This window comes from Syngnathus floridae, chromosome 3 (assembly GCF_059516105.1).
Source record: "Syngnathus floridae isolate MCC-2025c chromosome 3, RoL_Sflo_1.0, whole genome shotgun sequence".
In the NCBI taxonomy this organism is placed as follows: Eukaryota; Metazoa; Chordata; class Actinopteri; order Syngnathiformes; family Syngnathidae; genus Syngnathus; species Syngnathus floridae.
This window is the reverse complement of record NC_142415.1, coordinates 18,540,913-18,560,377: the sequence shown is the minus strand read 5'-3', so window position 1 is coordinate 18,560,377 and position 19,465 is coordinate 18,540,913. Positions and strand designations below refer to the sequence as shown.

Genomic DNA, 19,465 nt, shown 5'->3' with positions numbered 1-19,465 from the left:
TAGACGTCGTGTTGACGACTTCATTAGCACCGTTCTCGGAAATCGGGAGGTTTTGGTATCAGTCCCGTTCCCCTCAGGAACAGTTTTCTCCCGCGGAAGGCGTAGGCCGCGACGAGTGGGTCTGCGCTTCTCCGGTTCCCCTGGCCGGCAAACTGCGGCTCGAGAGCCCAGCCTCCGTCAGCACGCCTCCGTAGCGGCTCGGCGGACGAATTCATTCTCATAGAAATTTAATTATATCAAGATTAACAAGGGAGGTAATTAATTTCTTTCCGATTGGTATCTTTTGGAAGCGCCCCGGGCTCAACTTTGTTGTCAAAATTGTATATTTAACCATTATTGCACGACCACGAAATGAGCGAGCGACGTTCGTATGGATCTATAGAAGTGTCTTATCTAAACACTGTAAGCGCCAATATGTATATTTAGTATGTAGACGCATGAATGTACAAAAAGATTTTTCCAAAAGTAAGCATCCGACTCTCGAGACCTTTCATCACTGACTATTTTTGCTGTTATGATGTGTGAATGGAATTATTTTTTTGTAATACCAAAAAGGAGGCGTTTATTTTAAATGTCTGACAGTAAGCGTGAATCAATTTTCGTTATCGCTTATGCTCGCAGGGGTCATGGTTACGGGGTACGCTCGGGCGCACTATCCCACTTTTGGCCAATTTAGACGGGAGCAAAGATTTGAACCTTGAACCTCCAAGCTGTGAGGCAGATGTGTTAACAACTCCAATTACGCCACACTGACAACCGGTTAAAGCCATCCTGGTACATTGGAGGCGAGTAGGAGGAGTAGAACCATCCGGTAGGCGTGACATCATCCAAAAAGACATTGAGGCGGTGGGCGGGGGAACCCACTTAACAACCGCGTTTAACCCCGCTTTCACTCAACCGGTCCCCTTAACAAAACATCCCGCCCCGGCCGGTCCTCCCCCCCTCCCTCCCTGCAGCTCCGGAAACCTCTGCGCTCTGTTAGCTTCCTGTTTGTCTGGCGGAAGACCTCAAGAAGAAGGGCTCAAGATGGAGGGACAGTGGCGAGAGGCTGGCGGAAAGAAAGCGAGACACTCCCGACTTGGGATTGATTTACTTCATTAACCGAGATTACAAGTTTAACTTACAAACCAGAGGTCAAAATTTCTCATTAACAAGGGGGGGGGACCGCCGAGGACCTCGGGGGGGCTGGGAGACCACTCTTATTACTGACTACACATTTCAATCTGTCTTTGATGTTTCCATGTCTGCCTTTCTAGCCTCTCCATACCAGCGGCCCCTCCCACTTTTGGCAGTGAGGTTGATTTTAATTGTAGCTATAGAACAGAGCGTGCTTTTTTGCCTGTAGGCCAGCCTCCACATCTGTAGTGAGTGCAGCTTTAGTGATATTGGGTGCAGTCCATAGCTCGGGGCTCATTTTAATGGTTCCCCCCACCCCCACCCCCTTCTACTCCACTCCCCCTCTTTTCTTCATTGGAGACTCAGATTGTTTTCCACGTGATTCCTGTTAATTTAGCTGGAGGAAAGGGCATCAGTTTTCCTTGTGCTCCCCACCCCGCCACCCTTCTCACACTATTGCCTCGCTCTTTCTGATCTCCGGCCTCAAAGGAAGAAGGTAAAATGTAAGATATTCGATAGGGCATTCCGGAATTGCTTTTTTAGCATCAACAAACAAACGGGAGGCTAAACGAGTCTTAAGTGTGTCAAGGATGCCGTCGATGCTCGTAGCAACAACCGCAAAGCTGAGTTGTGGAGGGAACGGTTTTCCTCTCATTGTGCGAGGTTGCTGTTGTCACAAATAATCGGTTCTCCCATGAATAATAAACAGTTATCGCACATAAAATTAATTAATTAGTCAATTATGACACAAACCAGGTGCCTGTATCTCTCAATTTCAGTCGTACGATTAATTTCTATGGTAGTCGATACAGATTCTACCGATATGGGAAGACGATAAAGTAAAAAAGGGGAGATGCGAAGTGAAGATTCTAACCCAGAATTTCTCCCTGCAAGGCAGACGCTTCAACCACGCCGACCCCGTTTCGGACTTTTGAAGACACCCTTTCGCAGTGCTCACAAAAGGTTCGGTTTCTCCCCGTCGACCCTCGGCTGCCCCTTTGTCACTCGGCTCCATCCCTCCTTCTTCCTCAAGGTGCTTTACCCTCGACTTTTTATGCCCGACTTCAAAAGCGCTGATTAGGGGGGTTGAGGCTGCAGGATGGTTGAGCGGGAGGGGGGGACTACTGAGCGACCCCCAACTGAGATCCACCGCTGGGTCCTGGCAGCTAATCTTCCCTGCGGAGTCCTGTAAGGCCCCCTTTGTTCCGTCCCCGTTTGCAGTCTTGACTGGGCTTTGGCAGCCCTTGGCGGTCAGCAGAGGTTGCAAAAAGTACTCACACTACTACAGATACTTGTGAAGAAAAAAAAACAAGTACTGACTCAACTCCTCTATTTAGGTAAGATGTACAGAGGTGAGGAAATGAGCAAAGCGGGAGGGATGGGAAGGGGATAGTATTGCGGGAGGCAGGATCTCAACAGCGCCATTATCCGGCTCATAATTGAAGCGCTGGCATGGCACTGAAGGGCCGCCTTTGTCTGGGATTCATGCGGAAAAGCTCAGGATGCGATGTCAGAGGGAAATAATCAGCGTGGGCCCTCCGCAACGTCGGGCCGCCCGCCCGCCTGGCCGCGGGACCCCCCCACCCCCCACCTCCCCTCCGGCTCATTTCTGTGGAGATGAAATCTATGACAAGCCCCTCAGTGAAGCTGAGAGCAGGCAACAGTCCAGTAACACCCACAGGCCTGCAGGCATCCTGTGACCCCCTTAGAAAAGTCACATTCACTTTGCTCTGGAGAAAGGAAAGAGAACGCCGGCGGCACTCGCAGCCCATGTGAAATGAAGAAATGTGAGGAGGTGAACTCCAAGTGAAAATAAGTTAAGATTCCCCCCCCCCACCCCTCCCACCTCTTCCTTCTTTGCAAACACTTAAGAGGACTGTGCTGATGCCTCTCTAATTAAACATGAACAGGAAATGTAACACACAAAAAAAGAACAATGTATATTCATGTTAATGCTGCATTTAGGAGAGCAGCTTTTTTTTTATTTTGGTTTTTTTTTTTTTGGATTGCAGCAGAAGGTCGCGGGCTAATACCCATCAGGCTAAAACATTGTGAAAGAGCTCGGCACTGCGCTCAAGGAGCAGAAGTAATGCTTTTATTTTATTATTTATGCCTTTTTACCGGCCACATTTACTACAGCCCGGCACGCCGAGACAACACGGCGCGGCTCGATACGAGTGGGTTATTTAAATGACCGATTTTGCATTCAAAACTCGGCCTCGTTTGAGATGAATCAGACGTACGGGCAGAATATGTGGAATTTCAAATGTTCCCACGGAGTGCCCGAAGGGAAAATACGATTTTTCTTTTTTTTTTTTTTTTGCGGAGCGGCAGCCACGCATGACTTCACGTATGACCCGGAATCTGACACTCATGTCTGCGCTTTGTTTACCACCTAGCATGAAAACATCCCATTAAGGGAACGACAATGAACCCTCGCTCATTCGTGAATAGACAAACGCACAATCACACACTTGCCGTTCAAGTGAAATGGAGACAAAAAAATAAAGAATTCAAAGTGTGCTGTCAAGTACATTCACAAAACATTTCATATTTAAAAAATGACCTTAAATCTGATATAAATATTCCTATAATTGTTTTGATCAATATTCCTTCAACATACCAGAAGTCCTTGATATTGATTACGCTACTTGGCAGAATCTTACAAAGCATAGGTGTCAAACTCAAGGCCGAGGGGCCAGATACGGTCCATCACATCATTTTATGTGGCCCCGAATACAAATTGTGGATCGACTTCATGTGTCAATAATAATTCATCCATTCATAATAAAATTGCAAATTGTCTTCACGTTTAAAAACTACAGACAATGCTAGCAATTTCTATTACCATTCCTTTTTTTAAATATTTGAACAGTTTTTACTACTCTCTGATTTCAAAGCTAGTTATTCGTCAGTAGTTTATACTCTAGATAATAAGAGTTTTACAAAGAGCAAATCACTTCTCATGGAAAGTTTTTGCTTTTGAAAATTCCCGCAATTTCGCAATCTTACCCAGAGACACGTCGTGCGGTTCTAAATGTGTTTCATTCTTCCGCATTTTAGTTCTACGACAGGATCGCTCGCATGTTCGCACCATCCCTCCAAATTGCTTTAACATCATCCCTTTACATCTCCCAGGCCTTGAGGGCGTAATAAGCTTGGAGAGTGCGGATTGCAATGATATACTGTTAGTTCTATGTTACGCTCCCCAATTCATTTTGCTCTTTCTAAAGGAAGTGACGAGTTTACTTTTAATTTAGGGTTTAACCCGGTTCTGGTCTTACCTCAGTCCCTGATGGGGTGGCCCCCGGCGAGTCCACTTTGCGTTTTTTGCGGGGTCCGATAGCCGCCAGTGCCGTGAGGTTAGCATCCCGCTGCCTCATCTGGGCTAGTTCCTGTTGCTGCATCTAAAAAAAAACAAATAAGAAAAAAATATTTCATATACTATATGTTATCTGTAGAAATCACATATGATATTTAATTTTCATAGACTTCAGGTATTAGCATGTTTGAATCCTTTGGGGGGCTGAATTTCCCCGAAACATTTTGGATGGCAAGAAAATGGTGGCTTGCTGTCAGCCATTAACGAACTGGGGACACATTTGTGCGCATGTGCAGTCACATGATGTGTTTAGGGGAGGTTTAAGGGGGGGATTGGTGGGAGGAGGGGGGGCACTGCCCAAAGTAATGTCACGTCTAGCCGCAGGCCTGAGGGGGAGCCCAGCGTGGCTACAAGCCGCCCTTTCTATTGGTTGGATGTGTGACGGCCCGGGGCGGTGGCACAGGGGGTGCGGCAGGCAGGCAGGCACACACACACACACACACACACATGCGTGCTTCTTGTATCTAAGTTGGCTACAGCACTTGGGGGATGCATACCCACCAGCCTGCCTGTGTGCCTGCCCGCTGGGTCTGAAGCGAACAGGGACAATCAATGCGCGCTTTCATGTCTCCCATGTTCTTTTATGTTATCTCCCAGCATGTGTTTGGCCGGGCACCGCTATTTGTACACGTCGTCTGATCAGATCGGGAGGAGGCGTGGAGGGGGGGGGGGGGGGGGATTTACTTTCAGATGCTGGAGTCCGTGGAAAAGGTTGCTTTTTTTTTTTTTTGTGGAAAGTAGGATCTAAAATGTGCATGCAGTTGCCTGTGATATTTCTCTCTTAGAAGCCCGCCGGCGAGGCTTGGCCTTTAGGGTGTTGCCACTTCACATTTAGCACGGCGGAACTGTTGAGAAATTCAAACGCACTGACAACACAACGTCAGGGCGGAATAATGGCAGCGATGAAGACCAGCAGAAAATCACCCCCCCCTAAAAAAAAAAAAGTGTAAAAATAAATATACTATAAACAAAAATATTGGGCACCACAATGATGTATGTGATTGTCTATATGTGATATTTTTTTCCACAGAAACCAGACAATACATGTAAATTTGAGCTCATGGGTAGTGAACTAGAGGAGAAACAGGCTACGATTATCAAGACCAAAAAAAAAAAAACATTAGCATGCCTTGTCTGGAAAGAGTGGAACAGCCTACGGCCTCAAAGCAAACTATTTTGCCAAAAATCCACCAACAAAAGGTCAAAAATTGGCCAAGGCTGTTGCGTGGATTTAACCAATGGCAAGTGGACTGTGGGGTCATTTTAAAGAGTGTACAAACTTTCTTCTGGATGGATGGACGGACAAATGGACAGACGGATGGACGGCACCCAGTAGAGCGCTGACCTCCAATAAAGGAGTCCGCCTTTGTTTATTGTCATATTTGATGTTGATTTCAGGATGTGGACAAACCCAAAAGTAAAAAAAAATTTTCCCCAACAAGTTTAAACTAAAAATACTGAATACATTTTCCGACACCCGAAACAACTCAAAAATCAGCAAGGATCAACCATATTAGCTTCTGCCCCAAACAACAAGCAAATCTCTGTAGGCCTGACCTTAAAGAATCCCGCTGCAATATGGGCGAGAGAGCAGAGTAGACAAAGCGAGAAGGAGAGAGAGAGGGGGGGCTATCTTACTGATGGCACCAGGATGCCGGCACCCCGGCCTGGCAGTTGGCACCAGGCATGTGCTCCTAGCGCCCACAGCAACTGCCTGCGTTTTTAGATTTATGAGCGTACGATAGATGAAGACCTCCATTTTGCCATCTGCAATCTCCCCCCCCCCGATCCCGTCTAAGCTTCCAGTCACTGACGACGCCGGGGAGACGTATTTCTGATTCCAATCTGGTGCCGCCGCGCCCCGTCCACAGTAGCCATGGTTGGAAACCGTTTTTTTTTTTTTTTTAAACTGACAATAATAGAATTTCACTGTAAGGGCTACGTCGAGAACGTTGGTCCGCTGTGGTGGCGACTGAACACAGCTTAAGTTAAAGAACAAAAGTAACAAGTCATTTGCCAAAAAGTGGCCACTTAAAATCGAAAAAAGTCGGATTTGCTGGGAGGCTAATACCGGGAAGCGATCCCAAGAGGGATGCTACATCACTCCACGTATTCTGGAAAATGTATTTGGCGACTTGTGTCGTACATCATTTTAAAACTTGATGAGGAATTTCCATCTTTCTTTTTTGTGTGCGTGTATGTGTGTGACGGCGAAATTGTTTTAAATAGCAGCGAATCCAGTCGTGCCCTTTTGAAGCGTGGCGACAGTGGCTCGCAAAGCCAAATTATTAACAAAAGGTCAGCATGTGTAAAAAAAGAGTTTTACAATCAATGTAGCTTGAAAAGAGCTTTGAGTAAAGCATTTGCCTGATCCTGTGACGGACTCGAGAACGTGTCGGTTAATGACTGAACATCCGCCCCAAAAATATTAAGCGATGGAATAATTGATAGGATAATTTGACTTCAAAAAGATTGGTGACAGCCGTAATTAAAACAACTAAATCAACAAAATGGAAGCAAACGTGAAGACGTGACGGCCAACCTGCCCTTCTCCATCTTTGACTGTTTTTAACAAAGCCTTTCCACTCCCCTCTCCTTCCATCTATCCCTCCCTCCCTCCCTCCCTCCCCCCATGGCCAGAGGGGAGGCTCTCGGCCTCCCAGACGCTTACAGACAGATGTCCTTGGCGGAGCACAACATGCTCCGCTTGACGTCACAAGCGGCTGCGGGGTTGCGAACGACGCTAAATGGAATCGCCGGCTGAAGACGCTGCTGCCATTAAAGGTTGACCGGACCCTCGGCCACCTCCCCCATTTTTTCTCCGACAGGACACAGTGGGTAGGTTCTCCTGCAAAGTCACCTTTGCACTTTGTCTACTTTTCTGTACTTCTTCTTGTTTCCCATACAAGTAACACCTCCGATAAGAATATGCAGCGCCCCGGGAGGACATTTCTGGCATAGAATCAGCTCTAAAGTTCATAGGTACAAAAAAAAAAAAGATTGAGCAGGGCTGATTTACGAGTTATACAATATAGCGTGGATCTGCTGTCAAATCGATTATTATTATTATTATTATTAAATAATATCACATACAAGCAATATGTTGTTATTTTTGTTTTATCATTATTTCTATTTGGGTCTCTAAAAATATGCTATTATATTATTCTTGTTGTCATTATGTAATATTGGTGCTTTGTTATCGTATTACTTCATCTGTGTCCTTTAAAAATAATGGGAGGATGGATGGATGAACAGTTGTCAAAAAGAGAGACAGACATGAGAGCTCTTCCTGACTTTGATGGGAAGCAAAGAATCCGTTTCCGAATCAGCCCGATTATCGGAGCACCTGACCTGCAAGGGGATCATCTTTAGAGAAGTCCGGCGACTTTCACCGAAAGGAAGCGAATGGGATTCAAAATCGGCCCGATTCGGCACGTGTTTTAAGGATTGTTTTTACCAACATTTGCATGACCTGCACAGGCACTGAAGGGGGGAGGTGTTCAGCCCCATTCCAAGATCATTAAAATTATCGCTGATGTAAGGAAAATTTCCCACTTTAAATGTCCTTCCGCGTCGTGTCTTGGCTTCGTCGTCAAGCAGTCAGCCTTTTTTTTTTTCTTCCTCAAATTCAATGCTCAACGCCCCCCCCCCCCCCCTCGCACTCTTGCTCTCTCTCCTTCTATTGATCACGTCTAATTTGCATCCAGGAAAGATGAAAACTCGCACATTCGCACTCGTGGAGAGAGGACGGAGCCAATGATTTATTCATTTTGAAATCAAGAAAGAGAAGGAGGTAGATGAGAAATAAGGGAGGGGAGGGGGGGGGTCTTCATAGGGGCGGGCGACTAAGCAGCCTCTGAGCTTCTCTCTCTCTCTCTTTCTCGATGTGGCCCCCCCCGGGTGGGCACGTGGTGTGCGAGCGCTCCTAATTAACAAGGTGAATCATGTTGCCGTTCTCTAATTAGCCCAACATGACAATCTAATAGAAACACGCAGGCACGATGCCGGCGCGCTCTTGTCCTTCCTTTTCCCTCGTACGGACGCCCGCAGTGACGACACCTTGGGATTCAACCACAAAGCAAAGATGGGACAAGAGTTGGTGTGGGGTCAGAATTCCTCTGGGAGAGGAGGGGGGGGAGTATTGCAAGGTGAACGTAGCCCCCTTTTCTTAATTGAAACGCATCCCCGGCACCTCGCCACCAGCGTCGCTTGGGCGCGCCCAATTCCCCGGTCGCCCGCGCTTCCCAAGGAGCGCCGCAAAGACAAAAGTGAAGCTCACAGGCGAGGAGACGTGTCGCGTTCTCCCTCTGAGGCAAGAAAAAGAGAGGAAAATCTTCTTGTTTTCCTTCTCATTACGGCACTTTTGGAAGAGAGGAAAACACACACGCAGCAACACCAAAGGTACTGTTTTAAAAGAAGCCAGAAGATGTGTTGTTTTTTCTTTTTTTCTTTACAACATGACTTGAGGTAAAGAAGAAGGAGGGAAAAAAATCAAGTTCAAGAACATACGATGACAACAAAGCAAGAAAAATAAAGAAGCTGTGGTCCTCAGGAGCGCTGCGATGAAGATTCAATGACTTGACTAAGTGTCCCTCGCAACTTGGGTTTTACGAAGTTTTTTTTTTTTTTAAAGGGATAAGAAAATACTAACCTACATGGCGCTGTGAGAAAAAAATATTCCCCCATAGTAATCACCCTTCCTCAGGATTTTCTGCTAAAAATCTGAATTCATGATTCTATCAATCACAGTAGGTTATCCAGGTCCTGAAGAAGCAAAGCAGCCCCAGTCCATAACATGACCGCCACTACTCTTGGTATGATTTTCTTGTGCCAAAATTTTCTCGAACATTTATTTAGATGGACACAAAAAAATTCAACAAATACTTTGTCAGTCCATCAAATATTCTCCCAAACGTTTTGGGAACCGCTCAAAAGAACGACAAGTCTTTGGTTGAGACGAGAACACGGAGCCTAAGTGAGGCAAGCGAGGGAGGTTGCGAGTTTTTCCGATGTTGAAGTCGGAATATACGATCCGTGAAGCGGGATATGCAAAACAACAGGAATTCTCTTTGAAAGTCAGTGCAGAGAGTGAGGAGGAGGAAGGCAGCCTGCATTTGGGCCTTCCCGCCTCAGGCGTCGCCTCGCAGGAGCAAGCGCGCCTCGCAGTTTTCTGCCGGGCCAGAGGAGTCGAACCTCTGAACTTGCGCGTATAAGCGGCTTAATAAAAAGAACGACAAAACATCACGAGCCGACGTGTTGTCCTTTGACACACCGAAGGCTCATTCCTCTTGAGGAACGTGGCCAATTGCCCGACGGGGCCGCCGGCGTGGGTGGGATCGGGTCCTGGATCGAGCTGACCTCGTCACTTGCGGAGGATGCTGAGCCAAATAAGGAACAGGGGAAAAAGAAAAAATCTCGCCTGTTCATTACGTGCGCAACAAGGTTAAATGTGTTCAACCCTGGCAAATGTCACGGTAATAATTGTGCCAATTTGCAGGCTAACATATAAACAGCGGGGCGATTTAAAATGAGAGGTCTAAAAGTTGAGCCAGACGAGAATTAACTCGGCGGTGGAGGTTCAAGGCATTTTAAGCCTCGCTGGTGATTCAAAACGGACAAAAGGAATCGCCGGGCAGCCTCAGGGAAGATAACACTTGAGGAGAATTATTCCGACAAAGGCCTGAGAGAGAGAGAAGAGTCTCACACACAGGAATGACTGTGGGCGAAAAAGAATAGAGATGGACTCTCCGTGCACTGAGCCACTCGTGATGAACACCTTGGTGCGCGAGTTGGCTCACAACATCTTGTTACCTTCAACCTTTTGTACAAGACCGCCTATTGCGAGAACGGTAGAAACAAAAAATGCATCGTAATTCTGTGAAGGAGCTCGCAAGCCACTTCTTGGGACCTCTTAGGGTAGGGTGTCAAACTCTGGCTTGCGGGACAAATTTGATATTTCTAGCCATTCATCTTTGAAAATGAACTTACATTTGAAAAAAAAAAAAGATTCCTACAATTGATTTGATAAATATTCCTTCAACATATCTTATAGAGCATAGGTGTCCAACTCAAGGCCCGGGGGACAGATACGGCCCAGCACATCATTTTATGTAGCCCGCAAAGACAAATCGTGGATTGACTTTGTGTGTTCAATAATAAAATTGCAAATTGTCTTCATTTTTGAAAAAGAGATTTTTTTTTTAATCACAATTCATCTTTTTGAAGAGTTCTTACGTAGCCTATAATGAGACATTCATACATTTATTTGGATTGATGGTCATAATGGCCATCTAAGACGATGATGCGGCCCGCCACAAAAATCTTTTGACACCCCTACTGTTTTTCAGCTTTGCATTATTTTTATTCTTCATCTCTCTCTCTCTCGCCTCGACTTTCTTTACCCCCCCTCTGATTTCCTCTGTCCACTGGCAGCCTGCAGACGCGGCGATGATGAATCTCTGGTTGCGACGTGTCTCGTGCCGCCGACACGATGATGTATCTCTACTGGCCTTCTCACCCTCCACCCCTTCCCCATTTTCTCTGGCCAAAACGCACAGACACGGTGACAACAAACAGGAAGCGAGCTCCGCGATTTGCCCATTGATTTTCCCCGCCGGGCATTTTGGAAATAGCCCATGACCTTTCGGCCAAACGGTGGAGGAAGAAGAGGCGCTAGACCGACCCGCTCTCGCTTTCTGGCTCTCGCACGCTGCCGGTGACACGTTTAAATACCAACACAATTAGATGCATGTTTTTATGTAAAATATACGAGCGGTTTTCAATGATTTTTCAAATTATTTTGCTGACCAAACTACGGCTAGCAGTTTGAGAACGGCCACTAAACGATACCGTTGCATTGTCCTTACATCATGGTCACACGGTGCGCTAATCACTCTTATGACAGCTTGACGCTGAAGCGTCGTGGTGTTCTAACGTCTCGGTTCATCATTGTCACAACACGGCAACATTTCAGAGGAGCGCGGGGCGGCGCCTCGCTTGCTCAAAGCGCCTTTGCTGAATTTTTCATGTTCCCGCCTCGTATCAAAGAGGCCTGGAGCACTTGGATGGAAGGAAGGGGTGGATGGAAATATTACCGCAATCTTGGATTCTGATGGGGCCACTTTATTAGGTACACCTGCACAGCTTCTGAATTGAATCTCATTAAAAGGTGTCAAATTGAGACATTGTTCACAATTGAAAAGTGGCTGCTTTTTTATATATATATATATATATATATATATATATATATATATACATATATATATAAAAATAAAAAGCGCAATACTAAACACTTTTCTGATCTCGTCCCATGCTAACGAGCCAATCGTCGTACTCCTGGGTCAATGCCGAGAATTGCTTTAGTTACCATGCCGACCAAATGCCGTGAAGAAAGAACGTCATAACAAGGCGAGTGGCTATAGCCCAGAGTGTCTGAAGAGAAAAGTGAGTCCAAATTAAGTGGAAAATCAAGGTACATTTCCACTCAGCACTCCATCACCAAAGTGCCAGATTAGTGTCTCTGATCCGTGCATGTGGTGCTACCCCCACCTCACGTACAAAACTTCAAAAGTCCATAGTCTGATATAATAATGACAATTATGATTTTAAAATATGTAAACACGAGAGAAACACGAGAAAAGTATACATGACTAAAATCAAAACATTTTCCGGTGGTGTTTTTGAGTACAATACACGTGTGTCGGGGGGGGGTCTTGGCGGAATGTCCGAGCCCTCGTTATCCTGATGAAATTTGCGCAGATGTGTGAGCTGCCGACAGACTCGGGCGGTGACACAAACAGCCAGCTCTGTTGCCTTGAGCTGGGCAGGTGATGGAAACGGGGAGAGGCACGAGCGCTGAGAAACGATGGCCATTAAGCGACAAAAAAAAAAGACAGGAGGGGAGGGGCGGGGGTGGCGGGGGTTATATATGCGTACAGTTCCGAATAATAGCAGCGTGTTCGAAAACAGTGAGTAAAGCTCCAAATCCCCGTAATAGCTTTATTTTGCAAATTGTATTCATGAAGGAAAGTATATCAAATGTGTTATACAGGGGGGAAAAGCAATATAAGCACCGTTTCGAAGAAAATATAAACTAAAAAAATGTCCAAACAACCTTCTTTGCCAATCACTCACCAAACTAATGTTTAGTTGTGTGAGCACTGTTGTTGCATTTTCCTCGCCAATGACAAAATCGCAAAATATGTTTCAGTTTATACGGTAAACGTTTGAGGTTATTAGCATTTTTCAGGCGCTGCGCTAAAAATTGGAGCTTGTCGTAAAAAGTATTACTAAATATTACTTCAATGATGCACGAGAAGCAATGTCTTAAGTGGATTTCTCCGTTTATACAGTGGTTACGAAAAATGCCGCACAGACGCAAAAGCACATATTTTCTGTTTCTGTCAAAGAAAAACAGATTTGATAGACTTTCCTTTATTCGCTCAGTTCAGATAACTGCGGGCAAGCCAAACCTTCACCCATTCTTAGACAATATCAACTTTTAAGAAACTAAATCTCCAAGCATGTTTCAATTATATATATTTGAGTGCAGCAAAAAAAAAAAAAATGCAACACTGATATATTTTCAAAAAAGGAGCTTGCTATAATGTCTAATGTCAGTGTATGTGTGTGTGGCGCTAATCTGGCCACATCCACATGACGAACGCACTGCCACTTAACAGGGAGAAGATCCACTTTGATCACACGGATCCCCCCTCGGGGGTCCGAACCTGTCGCGCTGCCTATTACACGGGCTCATTTGCATATACGGGGCTTATGGTTAAGGGCTGAGATCTGTGCGCGAACACTCCTAACCGGCACGGGAGGGGAAAAAAAGGCAACCGGGTGAGAAGACGACGAGTGTCGCCGTTCGCCGGCGGACACGGGGCTGGTTGCTTTTGAAGGTCACGAGTTCAACGCCAAGGAAAAATCCCCCAAATGAAAGCGTTTGGCCCTGCGACAATGGCGGGTGCCCTTGAGAAAGACACTTAGAGCTGCTGCTAAAATGAAATGCAATATTGGCCGGCAGTCACGCTCAATGGTGGACAGGCTTAGAATTACACAGCGCTGGAAAAAAATAAAATAAAATAAATCTTACTTGGTAGTTTGACACATTTTGACTTACTATATTGTATACCTGTAAATAGAAAAATTAGACAAACTAATTTTGTTACCCGTTAATTTTTTATGACATAAGGACAGAGGTATGTGACGATGTAAAAAATAAAACAAAAACATAAAATAATTTAAAAAATAATAATAAATAAAATAAAAAATATGAATAAATCTACATGTAAATAGAATAGAAAAAGCTCATATTATTGTGATATATTACATTAGTAGAGTCATGTATTTTTCAGGGATGAGAATGACTCTGAAAAATAGCTAGGTGTCCCGATCCAAAACGGAATAGAATAAATAAATTCACAAGTGAAAGGGACTGGGGGGTGGGGGGCAAGTGTCTATTGATTGATCGTCATTGATTACAGCAATTCGACACCAAGATCATTGATAATCAATGACAATCCAAACAGTGTGAAAGGTGATTGAGCCTGTGATGGACTGGCGAAAATGGTTCTGATCATAACGTCATAGAAGTGCAACTTGGAAAAGTCCACACACAGAACTTTACTATATTTAAAAAAAAAAAATGTGCTGCTTAAGTTTGCTATCGCAAAAAACAACAGGTGAGCGCTGTTTTTTTTTTTTTCCCCTTCTGCCCACATTGAGTGAAAGAAGTTAGCGTGTGGCAAACGAGGACAAAAACAAACCCGGGCTGTGACAGAACTCTTTCGTAAACACCAAGAAGAAGAAGAAGAGAGGTCTACTTTGTGAGCTCCGCTGGGAATGTGTCCTATACGAGACGAGACGCAGCAGCTTCCGTTTCAGATTAAAGCGCTTTAGCGTGGCGCTTTAGCCTATTACACGCAAGAGACAATGCGTCGTTGCGCTCCTTTTGTAGCCGTAAAAGTTAATGCGGGGAGTAAATCGCTGCGTCTGAAACGCTTATGCGGAGGGTAAACTTGTTTCTTCTTTTTTTTTTTTTTTTTGGAGGCCTTTTTTATGCTCACACAAGGCTCCTGCCATGAACAAAAAAGTTTGGTTCCAAATGAACAGCATAGGGAAAAGTGGTAAGATCAAGTATGTCAAAAGTTTTGCAAACAAGGGAAGGAGTAATGACAACACGGGAAACAATTATGAATATTTCCAGAAAAGCTACAAAGATAAGATTTTTGGGGAGAATAGGAAGGAATAAAGGAATCAATATGGATTTTTTTGTTTTTTTTAAATACAGCATTGTAAAGGAACAATATTGTTGTTATCATTGCTGCAACATCTAAATCTACTAAAATTATGATATTATAAAATTATATTATTTTATCATTAAATTAAGAAGTATTGCTAAAAAAAGGAAACTTTAAACTGAAAAATTTTGGTTATAAAAATGAACTTACTTTCACTTACAGTAACTACAGAGTAATTTTACTACTGGCATAGTTTTACGTAAATGTTGCTGTTTTTTTTTATTTTAATTAGTGTATGTTGAAATTTTATTTTATGACTTTTTTAAATTGGTTGGGTGTTCAAATCCGGGCTTTGGCCTCCCAGTGTGGAATTTGTACGGTCTCCTTGTAGCTGGATAGATGAACTATATTTCTTTAATCCCCCTGAGCTTGAATTGGGTGACCCCATTTGACGGCCTTTCTACTAACATGAGGAGCAACAGTGTTAAAAGCTGATAAATATGATGGTCTGTTTGGGGTGGGGGGTGGGGGGGGTGTCAAAGGGGCGTGTATCATTTCTCCAACTTCTCTTTTCTTAAATTTGACGTTAAACGGAATTACATATGTGGCAAGCGTATGAAAAATTCATACACACGAGTCTGGCAAATGTCAAGGGTAATGATCTTACCTCCTTGGCTTTCTGTTTCAGTCGAGCTTGCTCTGGGTCCTCTTGCCTGGAGCGGCTCTGTGGAGTCAAAAGTGGGTGATGGGGTTTGGAGGAAGGGGGGGGGGAGTGTATAGGTTAACAGCTGGTTTTAAGATATCTTCCCTTCCACTCGTAACGATAACGCATTTGCTTGCAATCTGTTGCTGCCGCAGCGAGAACAGTGCGAAAAATTAAGCACTAAATTTGCTTCATGAGCTTGCCGTATTTTTTTGACTCCTCTAGATGAAATTACACTGACTTGCCATTTCTTAAATCAGCAGTGCGCACAGCTTAACTTCAAGAAACCCCTTTTTTTAGTCTACGACATCCCGACTCATCTGTTGCTGCTACAGCAAAAAAATAAAAGTGTGCAAAAATGGGAACAGGATACGGAGGTGTCAAGGACATTGTGTTTGAATTGAGCAGAAGTGCAACGGAGCCCAACCCCGAGGGGGCTGTGGCCTTTAAACCCGCTCCAAATCCAGCCCTAAATAAGCCGCTGGAGGGGGACGCTAATCAAAAGAGGTTATTAAAAATTCTGCATGAGCCAGCACACACTCACACACAAAAAAGGGGCAAAGGATGTTGGTGAGTATCAGTGACAGTGTCCCTGTGAGCCAGTGTGGCGATCCGTGAGTGTGTGTGCGTGCGTGTCCCTGGCGTAACCACACTTCTATTTTAATAAGCGGCCGAGATGTGGGTGAATATGCGCGTCCCTGGGAAATCCTTCAGCGCCGCCATAAAACGTGTGTACGGCTGACCACTGCAGGCCATGCCGCTGCATTACAGCGTCACACCACGCGGCTATTTTCGTCAAGATGGGCGTCGTCTCCGCGGTTTAAAATGAAGTCATGTTAAAAACATGCTCTATAGGGTTTATGTCAGGGGAATTAACTCGGCCATTCTAAAACCTTACTTTTTTTTCTCCTCGTTCTTATCTAGAAACTTGCTGTTATTTGAATGCCATCAGCGCAGTCATTTGCTCTGAGCGATCAAGCTAATAGCTTCCAGTTTTAAAAGGACATTTGAAAGTAATGTTTCTCCCTTCCGAGGTCGTGTTTTGTTTTACAGCGAGCGGGGTTTCGTTGGAATCGGCGGAGCCAAGTGACAAAAGTTCGGTGTCCTATTATCATGCGCGGCAGGAGCGGCGGCGTAATAACGCAATTAAGACGACGAGGTGTGCGCCGATGACGATCCTTAGCGTGGGACATTGTCCCCATTCAAAATTAATTAAATGAACCCTGGCTCGCGCGCTTGCTCGCCCTTCTAATGCGCTGCCGCGGGGCATTTTCATTTGCCGAGGATTGTCTCCACTTTCTTTTCGGTCAGCGGTGCTCTTTTTAGTGTATTTTTATTTATTTATCTAATTATCTATCTCTCCATTTAATTATTTATTTATCTGTTTATTTATTAAGAGGCTACAGAGGAAAGTCAAAATATTAGAAACAGCTGCCAATATGGCACGACTCCTTGACTTAGTATACTTAGTTGATTCCAGTTTTATTGTAGAGCATACAATGCAGAATTTTAAATATTTCTTATTTATATTGGGGGCCATATGCTTAATAAAGGCTAACCACTCCTACTGGCGAGCATGTTTGGCTTCAAAATGAAATTTACTTTTTAGTCACCGTCAAGAATTAAGATGGAGGAATAATATTGCAAGTTGAGTGTGAGCGAGTGTGTACGTGTGTGTGCTTGTGTGGTGGGGAGGAGCCAGGACACTGAAGCCCTGCGGCCAGGAGCCCGGGAGGACACAGGAAGGTCACTTCATCTACTGGTGTCAAGCGCAACATACACACACGTCCCACAGTACACGCTGTTTGGCACACCAGGACATCATAACAGCACACACACCAACACACACAGTAAGAAGTCGACTTTACCTTGGCGGCTTTCAAGAGAATTTCTCTTTCCTGCTCGTCCTTCCTCGCTTTTTCCATCCTCTCTAGTTGTTCGAAAAAGCGCAGTTGCGAGCGTACGTCGGCCGACTGCTCGTAGCATTCGTCGTCCTGAGGGGAAGGTAGTGATTTAAGAAAAATGTGAAGGCAGGCTTGGTCCCTATTATCCGCTAACGTTGAGGGATTACTGTATAGATATTTAAAAAAAGATTATTACATTATTCATCTTGTAATAATGAACTTCCTGTGATGTCAAGTAATAGTTTCAAGACTTGTTTCAAAGGTTTGATGACAGAACTCCAAGTCTTTTTGGATCAATTCATTTTATATTTACTTGTTCACATTGTGTCGAAACTGGAACCAAGATCGGGTTTTGATCCGGATTTTAACCTGAGAGCAAGGAAAAGATGATGCAAACTGGAGGACAGCAAAGTAGCTGGGGCAGAATTTCTTGCCCCCTTGTTTCGAAGGGGCCTAAATCTGGATTCAATCTGGTTCCAGGTGTTTACATGACAGAAAAACAATCAGCTTATATTTGAGTGAATTTCAATTTGTTCCAAGTCTATAATTTCAATTCTTGGAGACAAATTTTAAATAAAAAAAAATGTGGCAATGTCAGCATGTGGCACTAAAGACTCATTACAAAAAGGGTTTTTAGAGAGGGGGTTAAAGGTTTCGAGGTTTGCACTTTTCTGGTTTACTTGCAAAGACACACCCGCCCTAAGGGTTGTAATTCTTATCGATTTCAGTCCAGTGTGGAAAAAAAAATGTTCCAGTTCCCCTTCATTCGTCAGTGTGCTGACACAGTGGGGGGCTCTGGGTCATACGGCGGGCCGTGCACTGGACAGCAACCAAACGCGATGTAATCTGACCAATCGAATAAGTGCAAACAAACACACATTCCTGCTAGATTGCTCGGTAACAACGGCACGGTTCGAACGTGCAATCAGTCCGAGGAGAATCGTAAATACTAGCAGCTGTGAAAGGTGGAAAGTCATTTTAATATCATGACAAATCTTGCTGTCTCAAATCAAAAGATTTAGTCACACTAACGTGGGGCAAGCGAGTTTTTAATTTGTCAAATATGTCTGAGTATTTTTACTTTTCTATTGTTGGTCCTCACCTGTGGAATAGTTTCAGAAAAAAAAAAGAAAATATCCAAAAATAAATATAATAATAATAATAATAATAATAATAATAATAATACATATAAAATATTTTATATATATATATATATATACACAAAATAAATCTAATATAAAATATATAAAATATATAAAATATATAATATACTATATATAATATAACAATATATAATAAATATATAAAATAAAAATAAATAAAATAAAAATAATGAGAAGAAAGTGAAACCAATTTTGAAATTGGCAACAAAAAGACATTTAAGGACACATAAAGCCAATATTTTGGTTAAAATTTGCTGTTTGGGTATTGAAGCGGGGAATCGAGCACTAAATCGTCTCCTTTATCAATGTGTAATTCGGGACTATGGAATTTACAAAGCGCAAACGTTCCCCGTTCATTTGCCGTGCGTTTGTTGAAGAGACACTTCCCAAGTTGCTTGCTTTAAAAAGCTCTGTTTACAGACTAAGCCCTTTCTCTTTGCATATCGCTTGGGAAAACCCTCCCCAAAAAAAAAGGTGCGCGTAAAGACAAAGAAAACAACTTTTTTTTTTGCAGGTTATCAAAAGTTAATAAGATAATTGCCTATGTTGGCACGAGGTGCGAGTATGCGCTCCCGCTTCCGTCAAGCAGAGCGAATGCGGGCGCGTACATCAGAGGCTTCCCGTGGCACTCGCGCTTCCCCATTTTTGCGCTCTCGCTCTCATCCAGCCTTTGTTGCAGCGCTGAGCCTGCACTCTCCTGCCACCGCCGACGAAGTGAGCCCAGTTACTCTATAAGGCCCGCTTCATCTTCCCACCCCCTTTAATTCTTTTCTCCCTTTTTCGCTGATGTCAACAGAGTGGCTTCACAGAGCGTCAGTTGTCGCTCTCACACCTCGTTTGCCAAACCACAGGAAAAAAAAAATGGAAGAAATGAAAGTGCAAAACAGGACGGGGAGGAGGCAGCTTCCTCCTCGGTGTCAGGAAAAACACCTTTTCAAAGTTCTCCCAAATGC

General features: G+C 44.2%; 1 protein-coding gene across 2 annotated transcripts in view; it reads right to left on the bottom strand.

Annotated features, from left to right (window-relative positions):
- The window catches only part of LOC148400929 (transcription initiation factor TFIID subunit 4), a 46,144-nt gene that overhangs the window by 10,893 nt on the left and 15,786 nt on the right, over positions 1-19,465 (bottom strand). For both annotated transcript variants that reach the window (XM_088370795.1, XM_088370796.1), the window contains 3 exons: positions 17,314-17,439; positions 15,410-15,466; positions 4,401-4,523 (listed from right to left, as the gene is read on the bottom strand). In XM_088370795.1, coding sequence (XP_088226921.1) covers positions 4,401-4,523; positions 15,410-15,466; positions 17,314-17,439 — 306 coding nt within the window. The remainder of the gene's footprint in view (positions 1-4,400; positions 4,524-15,409; positions 15,467-17,313; positions 17,440-19,465) is intronic.